The sequence below is a fragment of the Aulonocara sp. 'chitande type north' Nkhata Bay genome, linkage group LG3 (genome assembly GCF_057382095.1).
Source record: "Aulonocara sp. 'chitande type north' Nkhata Bay isolate Kocher_YH1m ecotype deep benthic linkage group LG3, A_spYH_male_GT1.1, whole genome shotgun sequence".
In the NCBI taxonomy this organism is placed as follows: Eukaryota; Metazoa; Chordata; class Actinopteri; order Cichliformes; family Cichlidae; genus Aulonocara; species Aulonocara sp. 'chitande type north' Nkhata Bay.
Genome location: NC_141346.1, coordinates 28,062,339 through 28,079,191, shown reverse-complemented (window position 1 = coordinate 28,079,191; position 16,853 = coordinate 28,062,339). Strand labels below are relative to the sequence as shown.

Below are 16,853 nucleotides of genomic sequence, written 5' to 3'. Positions count from 1 at the left end.
AGCACGTCCGGCGATTTAGTTGAAAACATCGGAAGATCCGTTTTGTCAGCCATCCAAAGGTTTAGCAGTAGTGCACTCTTAGCAGCTGCAGTCTCCACTTCACAATCGCTGCAGCACATGTCCAGCAAAATCGCTGGACATGCTCGTAGGCAAGAAGTGAAGCAGCACATGGCGGGGAGAAGTGAAGAGGAGAACAGACACAATTTTGCACCGGAGGTTTTCGGGAAGCTTTTATTTTGGTATTTCCGTTGATCCGTACAATAAATTTGCATATTAGCCTAAACATTTAGGTTTAACATTTAGATTTAACATTTAAAATTTAGATTTAACATTTAACATTTAGATTTAACATTTAACATTTAGATTTAACATTTAACATATAGATTTAAATATAATATTTAGATTTAATATTTAACATTTAGATTTAACATTTAGATTTAACATTTAACATTTAGATTTAAATATAATATTTAGATTTAATATTTAACATTTAGATTTAATATTTAGCATTTGATGAAAAGTTACAAATATTTTACTAAATGTTGTAAAAAATTACTCGAAAAAGTATGTTTTTGTAAGGTTTTGAGCTAAATGTGGAAAAATGTTGCCGTTAATTTCAGCATGTTTCACTTTACAAACGGCGCCCCATATCTTTACAGACGTGACAAAAACAGGAAAGAAGGGTGGGGAGATAACCGACACCTAAACTGGAGGAAACTAAAGAACAGACCTGGACATGGGACACACTGAAGTACACAGAGTTACACCGAGAAATGCAGACGAGCAGAGGCAAACACACACTATAAATACACACCAGGTAACGAGGAGATGACACGCAGGGGTGGACACAGCTGAAACTAATGGACATAACGAGAAGCAGACCTAAAAAGTAAAACAGGAAACACACCGACTGTTTTACAACAAAAAACTTGGGCACACGAACAGAGCACAGAGGGAAGACACAGGTAGGGACGATAAACACGACAAGCACGACAAACACGACAACCAAACCCAAAGAACTAATACAAAATCAGAATAAACACCAAACACAAGATGAAACCAAAAGGAAACACAAAACGCTGGGTCAATGACCCAGGAGCATGACAGATGGGGTGGCCATTTTTGGCCACGAACAAGCTGAGAGGGAGTTTTTCTGTTTTTGCTCTCCCTGTGCAAAAATAACAATGCTGTATAATCAATGTTGATGTGAATCAATCACATGTCCCAGACTCTACTGTTATTAATACAAGAAATTCCAGTAGCACTGCAGATAAAATTGTGTGATTTGAGTTTTGTCTCCCAACTGGTGCAGTGAACAAACAAACTGGTGTTTAAAGGGTTAAAAATGTAAAAAGTAACAACTATTTTATATTTATGAAAAGAACTGAAGTTAGTTAAAAGCTTCATGCAGAAAAAAATGACAAAAAACATGAAGATAATAAAAATTACAGATCCAATCTGTTGGTGGACACCTTTGCCACGAACAAGCTGAGAGGGTAGTTTTGAACAAACCCAGAGAATGCTAATTTTATGGCAAAAAGGGAAACAAACTCATGTTTTAGAATATTTGACGTCACATGTCACTGTAACTATAAACAAAATCACAGCAAGAGAGAAAAGAAAAATAGAGAAAAAACTAAGAAACAGTAAAACGATATGAGTGCAGGCGATTAGCATGAAGGTTTACGGTGTACAACTTTACCTCCAGTTAACGGTGCAGAATGTAACGGTCCAGCTGAGCAGAAACGTTACCGGCCGCCCTGACAAACACAGGAAGACACACCCCTTTTCAGGAAGTAGCACGAAGAATTTTGAAACTATCAAGAGAACCACAACCTGACACTGCAGTAGAAGGAACTCATATAATACTTGAACTCCCAGTCCTGTATTGTGTTCACGAAGGAACTGAGGCTCAGCCTGTCCAGAATCAGGACTGATGGCTCGTGTCTGTACCTGTGTGAGGTGAATCAATGTGATGGCTTTGGCAGATTTATCTTAGTGACACTGGTAACTGGATCAGGTAATTAAGTAAAATTTTAAACTCCTTCAGTTCTACATGACTTTCTTTTCAGATGAATAAAAATCTGCTTGGAAATGTGTGTGAAAATAATTTTAGTGCTTATTAGTGATTTAAAATACTTGTTTAAGATGTGTTTGTGTCTCTGCAGCAGGGAGAGAAAACCTGAGACATCAAACACAGAGTGGAGGAAGGATCGGCCTCTACTGACAGCAGCTCTGCTGCAGATGGTCGATATCACTTTAAATAGAACACGTGTTTGAGTAGAGGCATAAAAAAACACAATCACAATAGCAAATGAAATATAGCCATCCCAAATCCACTCAGTTTTGTGGATGTGCAGAAGCAAATTAAGAGAAAGAGAGAAAGAATAGAGAGTCTTCAGAGCCTCTTCTTCTCCATGCACCTTGAAACTATAAGTGAAGTTGTGGTAGAAGTTTTTTTTTTTTCTGATTTGTTTCTGTTGCCGTGTTTCCATTTATAAAGCTATTGGTTTATTATTACTTATATTGCAGTAATATTTCTGCTGTCTGCCAGTTTTTGACTCCTCTGATGAAGCTGCAGTGTTTGTGTTCTGCTTTGATCCACAGTGATCTGCTTCTTTATTGTCTGATCTCATAAAAACTGTCAGACTGCAGCTGTGAGTTCAGACCTTCAGGATCCATTTACAGCTTTAATTCTTACACACTATAGATTAATCTTGTTATTGTTAATCTGAAACTCTGCTGCATTCACTGATTTTAATCCTGTGTCTTGCAGTGCACTGATATTTTCTGTCTGATAATAATTGCTATCCTGTAAATGTGAATCAGCCTGAAATGAAATCAGTGAGTTGTTAACACTGGTGTTGTTTTATTGCACTTTTTCTATAATGAAATCTTCACCTGGCTGCAGGTTTACAGCTGTGTGTGTTTCTGCACCATCGGGATCTTTATGAAATGACCCAAAGACCTCTGACTGGTTCCAGTAACCTGATAGATTTTTGGTTTGTGTTTATTTCTACTTTTGTGTTTCTGATTGAGTCCAGACTAAACTCCAACATTCACTCATGTTTTTAATAATGTGCAGCTATGAATAAATTCAAATGTTTCCTGTTTGCTCTGCATCTTTTTAAACAAACATTTAGTTTTTTCTTCATTTGTGTTTCCACCTTCAGCCTCTTTGTTCTTTCTTCCAGCTGAGATGGATTTAAGGTGGAAATGAGACAATCGGTTCATGAGCTGCCAGGACGTCAGATATCAGTGGACTGCTGTGCAGTTTATTTATTGTGTTTGACTTTATCGCCTCCATGTGGACATTTATGGGAATCAGTCAAGTGAAGAAGTTGAAAGATTGTTAAAGGATTTTATTCAGCACAGATGCTGGAAAATCACCCTCCTCTCAATCAACCTGTACACGAAGCAACTGGTAACAGAGATGTTTTATATGAAAGTTTCTACTTCATACAAACCCTCCTTTATTATGCAGACTCAGCACAGAGTCATGAGTGGAGAATAGATTTGTAGTCCGTCACATCAATGTAGTGTCACCATCCTGTTCAGCCATGTTTACAATGAATCCTCTAAAATGCTGCCATTCATATCAGTGCGCTCTGTTTATCCACTGGTGGGCCCATTTTACATGCGCTCTTTAAATGACTGTAACTCCGTCATTGTGTATGTTAGAGACATAATATGAACGGTTTTTAAAAGAAGAAAAGCTGCACTTTACGGCGATATTTGGTGTATTATGGTAGCACAAACTGTTCACAAGCTACTGCTGTCTGAAAAAAGAAAAGTCAATTCCTCTTAGGTGTTACCATGGGTGATTTGCACCACTGTAGCTCCTCGACCAGTTGGGCAAGAGAGACATTTCAGACGGTTACTGAAAGATGAGAAGTTGTGCTTTACGAAACTTTATGGTGCATCATTAGAAAGCATGAGTAACAATGGTCCAATCACAACTAAGAATTGATGACGCACGGAGCAGAGACGCAGGTGTGGAGAAGTGGCAATGCCCCCCAAAAAGGCCTGGAGATTTAAAAACCTGAGTGTCCCAGGCTAAAAAACGTTTTTGTACGTATTTATTAAAATTCATATTTAACGTTGATGTCGTGTTACATTTTGTTCCTGCTGAATATCAGTTTCTACTTAACTAAATATCTGAAAAAACAGAGTCCGTTTATTTCCACTTTAAACTGTTGTTCCATTGTAATAACAATACGACAATGTAAAATGACAGATACTGAAAGTGGAGTTCATTTTGAGAAAAGGGGCAAAAACATTCACTTATAGTATGATTTCTGACCCTTTTACAGCCAAAATGACCAAATAAGGCAGTCTGTATAACACTTGGTCACTAAAGGGTTAATATTGACCGGTTCTCACATATTAGTATTTAGCCACGTCCCTGCTCAAGATGATTGTAGAAGTTGTGATCACCTCGACTGCAATAACAGAAAAAAACTTTTAAAGAAGGATCAGAGTTTCTTTTCATTATTTCTGTCAAACATTTATCACATTTTTGTGGCGATGAATGTGTTTGAAAACCTTTAATTTGTTTACTGCCTCATATATCAACTACTACACCTGCTGCACCCTCTCACCTCTGATGGTGTTTGAGGGAGTGAAACAATTGAAATGAACACAAACTTAAATGCAACATAAGCATCATGTCAGTGGCTGCCTTATCTGTATGTTTAGGATCATTATCCTCCTACATTGACTGAGACTGAAGGACTGTTTGTTAACTTCGGTGAGAACTCTGACATTTCTAAACTGAAGTTTATTTATATAGAAGAAAGTGTTAACAAGCTTAAAAGTTGTTGTGAGTGGAAAATAATTTTTTTTTAGGTCAAACAAACATCGCTCTCAAACTGCTCCTCTTCCTGGAATGAGACACAGCCTGATAAACAAGAAAGGCTCCATTCACTGCAGAAACATGTTGTTGAGATCAGAGCTCAGACTAGTTTCAGTTATGAGGAAGAGAAACTCACACAGTCACTGACACTGAGAGGAGAAATGGCGCAGAAAGGAGTTCAGCTGGACCGAGAAACCTTCTCTTGTTCCATCTGTTTGGATCTACTGAAGGATCCGGTGACTACAACCTGTGGACACAGCTACTGCAGGAACTGTATTAAAAGTTTCTGGGATGAAGAGGACAGGAAGGGAATCCACAGCTGCCCTCAGTGCAGGAAGACTTTCATACCGAGGCCTGTCCTGGAGAAAAACACCATGTTAGCAGCTTTAGTGGAGCAGCTGAGGAAGACTGGACTCCAAGCTGCTCCAGCTGATCACTGCTATGCTGGACCTGAAGATGTGGCCTGTGATGTCTGCACTGGGAAGAAAGTGAAAGCCATCAAGTCCTGTTTAGTCTGTCTGGCCTCTTACTGTGAGAAACACCTCCAACCTCACTATGAATCTCAAACTTTTAAAAAGCATACGCTGGTTAAAACTTCTGTGAAGCTCCAGGAGAACATCTGCTCTCGTCATGATGAGGTGATGAAGATTTTCTGTCATACTGATCAGCAGAGTATCTGTTTTGTCTGCTCAATGGATGAACATAAAGGCCATGAAACAGTCCCAGCTGCAGCAGAAAGGACTGAGAAGCAGAAGGAGCTCGAGGTGAGACGACTAAACATCCAGCAGAGAATCCAGGAGCGAGAGAAAGATGTGAAGCTGCTTCAACAGGAGGTGGAGGCCATCAATGGCTCTGCTGATAAAGCAGTGGAGGACAGTGAGAAGATGTTCACTGAGCTGATCCGTCTCCTCCAGAAAAGAAGCTCTGATGTGAAGCAGCAGGTCAGATCCCAGCAGGAAACTGAAGTGAGTCGAGTCAAAGAGCTTCAGGAGAAGCTGGAGCAGGAGATCGCTGAGCTGAAGAGGAAAGACGGCGAGCTGGAGCAGCTCTCACACACAGAGGATCACAACCAGTTTCTACACAACTACCCCTCACTGTCAGCACTCAGTGAGTCTACACACTCATCCAGCATCAATATTCGTCCTCTGAGGTACTTTGAGGATGTGACAGCAGCTGTGTCAGAGACCAGAGATAAACTACAGGACATTCTGAGAGAGGAATGGGCAAACATCTCACTGACAGTCACTGAAGTGGATGTTTTACTGTCACCAGCAGAGCCAAAGACCAGAGCTGGATTCTTAAAATATTCACGTGAAATCACACTGGATCCAAACACAGCACACACACATCTGTTATTATCTGAGGCGAACAGAAAAGTAACAAGAATGGAACAACAAAAGTCTTATTCTGAGCATCCAGACAGATTCACTCAAAATCATCAGGTCCTGAGTAGAGAGAGTCTGACTGGACGTTGTTACTGGGAGGTGGAGTGGAGAGGTGAAGCAGTTCGTGTAGCAGTCGCATACAAGAATATCAGCAGAACAGCGTGGGGCAATGAATGTTTATTTGGAAACAATGACAAATCTTGGGCATTACGTTGGTATCTAGGAAGTTTTACATTTTTTCACAACGATGTCCAAACTGTCCTCTCAGGGCCTCGGTCCTGCAGAGTAGGAGTGTACCTGGATCACAGAGCAGGTATTCTGTCTTTCTACAGAGTCTCTAAAACCATGACTCTCCTCCACAGAGTCCAGACCACATTCACTCAGCCGCTCTATGCTGGAGTTTGTCTTGGACTTGGAGACACTGCAGAGTTGATTAAAGTCAAACAGAGAAGACAGGTTCATGTTGATCCCTGACCATTATATGTACTTGTGTAGTTTCTAAATGAGGCTTTACATTTTAGAAGCTGAGAAGTTCAGTGGTCCATTGATGTGTGAAAATAATATTGCAGTGATTCAAACTGTACTTACATTTATATACCTTACATCAATATAAACCTGAATTTGTTCTTATGGCTGATAATCATGTGAGTTTAAATGATACTACTCTTCATATTCAGCATGTTTGAAATCTGTCATCAGTCTGGTTAGTGCTTTTATTCTGTAGTTGCTGTAGTGGGTTGTCAAATGCAACAATATATTGGAGCTGCAGTGATTCATCAGTTAGTCAATGATTAGAGAATTGATTGTTTTATCATTATTTTAGTCACATTTAAAGCTGGTTCCAGTTTCTGAAATGTGAAGATTGTTGATTTTCTTGATCATACATGACTGTAAACTTAATGTCTTTGAGGTTTGAACTTTTAAAATGTAACAAAAATTAAATACTTAATGTTTGACATTTAATTTTATATTTCATATGAAAAGTTTGATCAGACATGACAGGAAGAAAGACTAAAGTGCAGAGTGGAGACAAACAGCTGGAAATACTTGTTGGAAAGGATTGTCATGCTTCAGAAAAACACACAGCACACACTCTAACAGTCCTTTATTTGCACTGAAGGAGACACGTGAAGAAACCAAATCACACAATAATGAAGTGAACACATTCATAGTCAGAGTCGGTGTCAATGACAGAGGCAGGAATTTCTCTGTCCTGCATGTGGAGAAATCTGCTGTTAAATCAGAACATTAACAGGTTTCAGGTTGTATTCAAACACACATTACTGTGTATCATGTGTCAGCAGGCATGTGTTAACAGGGACTATAAGGCACTTTAGTGGCTTTAGAATAGAATAGCCTTTATTGTCATTGTACAGAGTACAACGAAATTGGAGTGCCACTCCCTTGGTGCAAGTTTCAATAATAAATATAAATGTAAAATATAAAAAGTACAAAAAAACAATCATAAGTACTCAAACAATAGTATGTACAATATATACAGGATAGCAGCATTAATATAATGACAGTATGAATAGCAAATTCAAATTCAAATTTTATTTGTCACGTACACAGTCATACACAGTACGATATGCAGTGAAATGCTTGGACAACTGCTCGTGACCTAAAGAAAACAAAAAAGGAAAAGGCTATGAATAAGATAGGAAATAAATATGAAAAATTAAAAAGGGTAAATTTTACTAGGAAGGAATAAAATATAAATTAAGGTTAAAAAGGAAATAACTGTACAACACAAATTAGAATGAAGGGTAAATTTAACTGGGAAAGAATAAGATAAAATATATAAATTAAAGTTGAAAATAAAATAACTGTACAACAAAATACACAATATAGAACTATATAAGAATGTATGAAGAAATATAAATAAATATATACACAATAACAGCAGCTGTACAAGTATTAACTGGAAATGAAGAATATAATGTCCAGTGTTGTGCAATCCACATTATGTCTTCTGCAGTGCACATATGCTTAAAGTGATTTAAGCATAATATAATGACAGTGACGGTATGGAATAGGTTCAATTGTTTTTGTGCTTATTTACTACGGTGATAGCTCTGGGAAAGAAGCTATCCCTGAATCTGTTTGTCCTGGTTTTATGTGACCTGTACCGTCGGCCTGACGGTAATAGTTCAAACAGTTGGTTGCTGGGGTGAGAGTGGTCCTTGATGATATTGCCAGCTCTGCTGAGGTACCGAGAGTTTGCAGTGACCTCCAGGCTGGGCAGAGAGCAGCCAGTGATCTTCTGGGCTGTGTTGATGACCCTCTGCAGTACTTTCCTGTCTGCAGCTGAGCACCCTGCATACCATGTTGTTATGCCGTACGTTAGGATGCTCTCTATGGTGGCTCTGTAAAATGTCACCAGCAGCCTCTCCTCCAGGTTGTTCCTCCTGAGCACTCTCAGAAAGTGGAGACGCTGCTGGGCCTTTTTAACCACCGCCGTGGTATTTGCAGTCCAGGAGAGGTCATCAGAGATCTGAACGCCCAGAAACCTCATGGAGTGTACCCTCTCCACACAGTTCCCGTGAATGTAAAGTGGGGCCGGGTCTGCTCTGCCCTTCCTGAAGTCCAAGATAAGTTCTTTAGTTTTCGTGGTGTTCAGTTGGAGGTTGTTAACCGAACACCACTCAGTCAGTCTGTTAACCTCATCTCTGTAGTCCGACTCATCCCCCCTTGAGATGAGTCCAACCACTGTGGTGTCATCCGCGAACTTTATGATGGTGTTTGAGAGATGGGTAGGGGAGCAGTCAGGTGTGTAGAACGTAAACAGGAGGGGACTCAAAACACATCCTTGTGGAGACCCGGTGCTGAGTGTGATGGTGCTGGACCGGTGGGGGCCGAGTCTGACAGACTGTGGTCTATTTGTCAGGAAGTCCTTGATCCAGAGGCAGATGGGGGTGGAGAGTCCCAGGTGAGACAGTTTCTGGACCAGGATCTCCGGGATGATATGATTGAATGCTGAGCTGAAGTCCAGAAAGAGCATTCTCACATAGCTTCCTCGGTGCTCCAGGTGACTCAGCGCAGTGTGGAGCGCTATGGTGATAGCGTCCTCGGTGGAACGATTTGTCCTGTAGGCAAATTGGTGGGGGTCCAGAGTGGGAGGCAGACCGGCCCTGATGTGCTGACAGAGCAGTCTCTCAAAGCACTTCATCACTACAGGTGTTACGGCCCTAGCAGGGCCTCTCTCTCTCCTGAGGGTGCCTGTGTGGGCGTGTCCCACTACCTCCTGCCTGAGGTGCCACCTTTCCCTCCTGTACAGCTGACTCCCATCAGCAATTAAGGGTATTTAAGCCCAGAGCAGGGTGAGCTCTGGGCCAGAGTGCCAGTAGAGTGGTTTCCAGCTAGTGAGCTGTGTGTCTTGTGGTGTTTCCAGCTAGTGAGCTGTGTGTCTTGTGGTGTTTCCAGCTAGTGAGCTGCACTTTCCTTTTGACTTTTTGCTTTATTTGACCAACGCCTGAGTTTTGTTTGTGTTTTGTTGGTGTTTTATGGTGATAACGGCTTGTCCGTCTCTTTTAGTTGAATTACTTCAATAAAACTGTTTTATTTAACTGTTTTGCCTCCTTGACTCCTTTTTCTGACCCGGTCACTTTTGTTACTTCCCCCTCACCGCCTAGACCCCCCCCCAGGGGAACGTAACACAGGCGTAAGTGCAACAGGCCTGTAGTCATTTGGGCTGGCCACAGCTGTCTTGGTGATGGGGATGATGGTGGAGGTTTTTAGGCAGGGCGGGACGGTGTTTGATGACAAGGAAAGGTTGAAGATTTTAGTACATTCATTTTTTTTATTTAGTACTTTAACCCTTTAAGACCTACCATAGAACCAAGTCCGCCAGAGCTTATATTATATTTTTACATGCTGTGGAGCCATTTTTGGGAGCATTTCAAGTTGCTATACATCAATACAACCATTATAGCACAAATTTTAATAATATGTATGCATTAAGTGCATAGTAATTACATAAATTGCAAAAAAGTGCAATAAACTACAAACAAATTGAAAATCGTTTTTTGATTTTTTAACATATATTTCTAGTTAGAGAAATTTAAGAGGCTTATCCCTCAAAACTGTAAATACAAAAAAGTTGCAAAAACTAGTTTCCCACCAAAGGAAATTTATTTTAAGTGTCTTCATAGTTTTATTTTTGAGATACACCAATTTTCATATACTGCAGGAAAAACGAAAAAATATATGATAGTGCAAAATAACAGCATATGCATCAAAATAAACTATTTCCAGCAGTGCAATATGAGTCCTAAGCATCCCAGAAACGACACAGAAAGTCATAAAGTCAAACATAACTTTTAAAAACACAAGTATAGGCTCATGAGGCCACGATGGTTAAAAACTACATTTCCGCAAAATGACGTCACTTCCGGTTTCGGTAAGGTCATGCGGTCATGTGATAGTTCACACTGATGGACGTAGGAAGTGTTACGAACAGCTGATCGGATCGGCAAAGCGTGTTTCTGGAATATTATATTTTTGTTGCTGCTTTTTAATGCAGTTTTTGCAAAGCTATATGTGGAAGAAAACTGTGACCTAGGACAAGCTGATGGTATAAGATGTAAGTACAACTCCTCTGGTTTCATATGCAAAAAAATTATTGCGCTAGCTTACGTGGTTGCAGAGCTACCGGGATTTAAAAATAGTTACGCAAAATGGAGCGCGTCCGCTCCGACCGGCTTTAAAGGGTTAATACATATTTATATGTTTAACACAGTCAGGTGCACGGGTTCTTTATGCTAAAAAGAGGCAGATGTGCTTCCAAGATTTAAAGTTGTTTTTTATTTAAAAAAAAACAACAAAAAACAAATAAAAAAAAAAACCCTACAAATTCAATCATACAGGGAAGAGGAGTTAAGGACTGAGGCTTACCAGCAGGTGAGAATGGTCGACACAAGGGGAAGGCGGATCCATCAAATAAATAAATAAGTAAATAAAAAATAGATCAACTCAGGCACTTTTGAACGTGGAGTAATCCTGATACATCAAGTGAGTGAAAAACCTGGAAATATTGGCCCGGTCTCAATATGCGTACTTGTGTTCTCATGTACTCGTAATACGTCATCAATCGGAGACCAAGTACTGTTCCAATTCAAAGCACGCATCAAGCTGAGAACGCAACAAAATTCCCGGATGTGTTCTCGCTCCGCCTGTTTCATCGAGCATGCATTGGTGGTGATTTTTTTGTGTTTTTGGTGCAGCTAAATATCCCAGAATACATTTTGTCCAAAACTCAAATGCGGCAATGGTGGAGGAGTGCGGCTAAACACTTTTAAATATTAAATATTACTCTTTCTGGGTCACAAAATGAACTTTATTTTCAGGCAAGAATGTATCTCTGTAAACTTTAAATATCTGCTCGATTTATCAGGATATTTCCAAAAGTGCTCTGATGATTTCGAAGACGTCTGCTTGATAGCAGACCAAGAGGTCAAGGATCACTAGAGCCCGGCGAGAAGAGCGGATTCAAACCCCCCGCGGTCTTTCATTACTCAAGTTAAACATGATATATACGTCTCTTAGATAACTTTGAAATGTTAATGTTTGGTTTATTTCAAACATTAACATTTCAAACAGTGTTTTAAACACTGATTTCCTTTCCGATACGATACCAAGTAAAATTCAGGGTGATACTGATCCATAACTGACACTCTGTACAAACACGTAATGTTTCATTGTATTTCAAAATCCAATATGTAATTGTATTATGTAATTGTAATAATAATATAATAATATAGCTTCATAATGATTACAAGACATCAGACTACTTGTTCTTATCACTTAATAATGCAGAGTTCATCATATAGAAATAAAAAAACTGAAGTTGTGCGCTACTTGAACACCTTGCCTGCCTGCAGCACTAAAGGACTCTGTGAGAGACGTCTGTCTCGCCCTAGCAGCACCTGTCCCTCTCCTCCTCTTCAGTTCGCCTCAACATAAGCTCATCATTTTCTACCACAAGGTTAGTGGTGTTGCCACAACAACTCACTGTCTTGCCACATGTATCGCAAACACTTTCTTGGCTGTTTGTGGAGGTAAAATACGTCCACACGTGACTCCGTTTACACTCAGCCATTGTTGTGAGTGCGCACGCCAGGGGCTGTGACACATTTATACAGCTGTATTTCTCATATGACTATGAAAGGCGTAAGAGGAAGTAGTTCCTTCCAATTTAGACGATCCGAATGATACAGTTTCTTTCCACTGTGTTCTGATTAATTAAAAACTACAAATTTACCCCAAAGTACTAAAATGTTGAAATTTAAATATGAGAATCAATTCTAGAATATAAATTACTGGTATCGAAAGAATCGATATTTCATTGTCGATCTGCACACCACTAATGTTAACAGTGTTTTATTTGTTCCTGAGAAAATCGGTTTGGCTGAGATTAGCTGACTCTGGATTAAACCTTACATTAAAAATATTTTCATTCAGCAGGAAACAGTTTAACCGGGAACAAAAACAGCTGTTAATACGTAGTTTACTCTTAGTTAACTATGCTAACCAAGAGTAAACAAACAATTATGTGTTCCTGGTTATGGAGGAATTGTGTAACGGGCTGAATATGGATGTTCACTTACTCCCTTCAAATGTGTTCACTAGTTCTATGACCTTTGACCCTGGCACTCTCCTCGTCTTCACACCAGACAATTTCTATCATTATGTTATCAACAAGGCCTTGAATTATACTGGACAATATCTGAAGGCCATATACAGGTTCAGTGAAGGTGGTGTTGAAGGTGTGCAGGTGGATCAGTTTGTCAGAGGAGACACTGTAGGAGGACACAATCCCTGCAGAACAGTCCACATACACTGCTACTTTGTGAGAGAGCGCTGAGGGGAGAAGAGGGATGGCTCTTGCTATGTAATCATGGTCTCCATAGTAACCAACACCATCATGACAGTAGAGACTCCAGGACTGAGAAGTCCTTACAAACCTGCTGTCATCACTGTGTGGTTTATTCTGCAGCTCACTTACTGGTTTTTCTCTTGATGTTGATAATTTATCAACATCAAGAATAATATCTGACAAAGTTGTATTTTACTCTATTGTATATAGTATTTGTATTCTATTTTATTCTATTGTTTATAGTATTTAATTTTATTCTATTCTACTGTGTACAGTATCTTATTCTTATCCTGTTCCAGAGTTTTTCTAATGTTTTGCTATGTAACTTTGCACTGTCCACTTTCTGCTGTAACAAAAGCAATTTCCTCAACTCTTTCTGGGACAGTGGCACGGCTGCCCCTCTGTTGTTCTTCCTTGGTCTCTTGTGTTCTGGGGGCCTCTGGATGTCTGGAGTCTTGATCTCCTCCATACCTGCTTCATGCCCTGGAGGACAGGGCTGTGGCCCCCCCACACCCTCTAGCAGATCATTACATGAAGGAACCTGTTAAACACAAGCGCGCTCATGCTCACAGGTGTACACATGGGTGCTCACACACACAAACTAAACCCTTTTTGGCTCCTACCTCGAAGCACACTGTGCGCTGTCGATCTTACGTGCTGCACAATAATATTTAATAGTTAGTATTTACTGTTATATTCACATAGATCATCGCGATGATGTTTTGCTATATTTCTGTCTTTTTTTGCTTGTTTTCTCTTCTTTCTTTCTCAACAGGTGATCCATGTGATTGATACATGTATTTTTTGTCTGTTTGTTTTGTTGGTTTTTGTTTATTGCCCTTTGTCACTGTTCCTCTTCCCTGCTGTTTTTCTTTCCCTCTTTCTTTCCCCCAGTCAAGTCTGTCCCGTATTTAGCAAATTGAAAATAAAATAAAATAAACAATAAAAGGTGAATCCAATACAGCAAGGCTGGGATGGTCCATTTGGTAAAGTCAGTCCGTTGGGCATCTTTCTTTGCCTTTAGACAATAATTCTGATGGCAAAAGAACAACAACAACAATTTCCCACGTGCGGGACTAATAAAGGTTCTGTTATCCTAAAGGCACTTACTGTACTGTGATTTTACTTGCACTGACACGCCTACGCTGTCCGACTGGTTCAACAAATTTATAGTCTCACTGCTGTTGAAAAAAATGAAAAAAAAAAAAAATGAAAAAAATGCTTAAACCCTAACTGTGATTCCTGTAGCACAATCTCTAAAACTATTCAGACTTATAGCAAAACCACTCACTGAGTTTGCAAAACTAAAAGCACAAAAACTGCTTTGCACTCAGTTTGCAATTTTGTAACACACACTTTGCAAAACTGTAGGCACAATTCACTGCACAACACTCAATTACCAAATTTCCAACACACTCCTAGCAAAAGTATACACATGTATGGCTATCATTAACACTAATTTGCCAACTGTCTGGCACACTTTCACATGTGAAAACTTTTTTAGATAATTCGTTCACTTTGCAATCAGCCTAAGCACTATAATACAGGTAAGCTGTGTGTGCGGAGTACAATGGAGGGAGCAGAAAGAGTGAGAAGTAGAGGAGGCCGAGGAAGAGGACGTGGAGGTGAAAAAGTAGGATGAAGAGGACGACAAGGACAAGGAGGAGCAAGAGGAAGACGAGGAGGGGGGAGAGGAGGACGAGGAGGGGGGAGAGGAAGGGTAAGAAGAGTAAGAAATAGAATTGCTGATGACATCAGAGCTACAATAGTGGACCATGTAATCAACCGTGGAATGACCCTGAGGGAAGCTGGCCAACGGGTCCAGCCTAACTCGAGCCGCTACACTGTAGCAAGCATCATAAGGACATCTTGAAATGAGAATCGGTGAGTACAGTCACTTCGCACAAAGATTTGTAGCACTGCCATATGCCAATGAGAAACACACCAATACCATTGATGTAAAAATACTGAAATTGTTACTTTACAGAATTGCTAGATGACCAGATGCTGGGGGCAGAGGAAGCATGTTCACTGCAGACCAAGTAACCCATATAGTCATTATGGCGATTGCAAATAATCCTATACTTGGAAATAAACACTTGTGTTTGTTTTGATGTGTTTGAATAAACACCAGTACTTGAAGTTTGGATCCCTCTATGCTTATGGATCTATGACAGAAGTATGAGCTCAAACTGACATAGCCTACCTTGTGCACAGAGAACGCAAAAGCCAGATGTGTTTTGTATTCATACCATCAGTGTGCAGTTGGCGCATTGTGTGCTTAGTAGATGATGGCTTGTGTGTAGGGGAGACCGGGGATAGTTGTAACATTTTTGACACTTCTGTCTGTAAATTGAAGCTCTTTTAAGGTAGTGGATTCAAAATGTAATGCAAAGTATTTACATGTCTCGGCTATTAAATAGTGCAGCTATTTTCTCTGCAGCACAATTACCCATTGCATGGTATGGTCTCAAACACAAAGAGTGAAATGTTACAATTAACCCCATAGTCTGGGTTAGTTGTAACATATCCTGGGGTGAAATGTAACACAATGAAATAAGGGTACTAACAAAACATTAACATGTAATCTTTGTTTATTCAACACATGAATGCACTTAGAGCCATTTATGTAGTTATGTGTGTGTGTGACAGAATGCAGAAATCTAGCTTTTGAACATATTCCAACCCCCCAAAAAAGACAAATTATGGAATTTTCTGCAACTGAATATTTCATTAATTTTGGTTGGTCTTCCTTGAGTTTGGCCTCATTGGCTCAGTGGGCATTATAACTTACAACTCTTGCACCAATTTTGAACATAACAATGAAGCTGAAAAAATGTAGTTGTTCACCAGCATCGCAATTCCATTACTTTTTATCATGGCTTACCTTGGTGTGGTTTGCAAAGTGCTTCAGAAAGATGAGGAAATCTGTTTCTTGCACCCATCCTGATTTATTTCCACTACCAGTACTTCCTACTGGTCCATCTCTGACACAGAGGTCTGCATAATGTATGTGTGGGAACACAAACAGTGGAGGAATTGTGTTGCCAATGGCATTAACCGCATATACAAATGCGACCAGTGAACCTCTCTGCTGATGTCGTTGCCCCAACTTGTTTAATATAAGTTAAAGTAATAGTGTGGTAAGTTGTAACATCTGCATTATTGTTAATACTAACCCAGACTGTTGCTGTTACAACTGACCCAGACTCCTATAGCCATGAACTAGCTAACATTACAGCCAACGGCTAAAACATTAGCACTAAAGACTTACACAGAATATATCCCCATAGACATACAAATAACACAATTTAAGTTTGATGAGTTTAACTGCAAAGCAGATAATGCTATTAGAAATTGAAATAAAGTAGAAAAACGTACTTTTTGGCATACAAATTACTTTTTTTCGTGTTAAATTGTTTGTGTTTGACAAAATGTGCTGATTTTTCACATGTGATAGCACAACTGAGTTGGGCATGCACAGGATTAATCACATCATTTGAAACTTAGCCCTGATTGGAGAAATTGGAAGTGTTACAACTGACCCACGTTACAACTATCCCCGGTCTCCCCTACTGTTTGATACGGAAACACCATTTTTACGAAGGTGTGAAGAGTTAATCTAGCTGTGTTTGCTTTTGCAAGTGAACTACAATGTTTTGATGATTGGGTGACAGGTTTTCTTATTTGTGTGAAGAGTTTTGCAAAATTAGCCAATAGTTACAGAAAATGTGCTTAA

At 39.7% G+C, this 16,853-nt stretch overlaps 1 protein-coding gene across 1 annotated transcript; it reads left to right on the top strand.

The window, feature by feature from the left end:
- The first annotated feature begins 5,016 nt into the window (after positions 1-5,016).
- LOC147334988 (tripartite motif-containing protein 16-like) lies at positions 5,017-7,173 on the top strand. Its single transcript, XM_086286892.1, has one exon. It carries the CDS (start codon positions 5,017-5,019, stop codon positions 6,712-6,714), a length of 1,698 nt encoding a protein of 565 aa, XP_086143018.1. The 3' UTR covers positions 6,715-7,173.
- Positions 7,174-16,853: the final 9,680 nt, after the last annotated feature.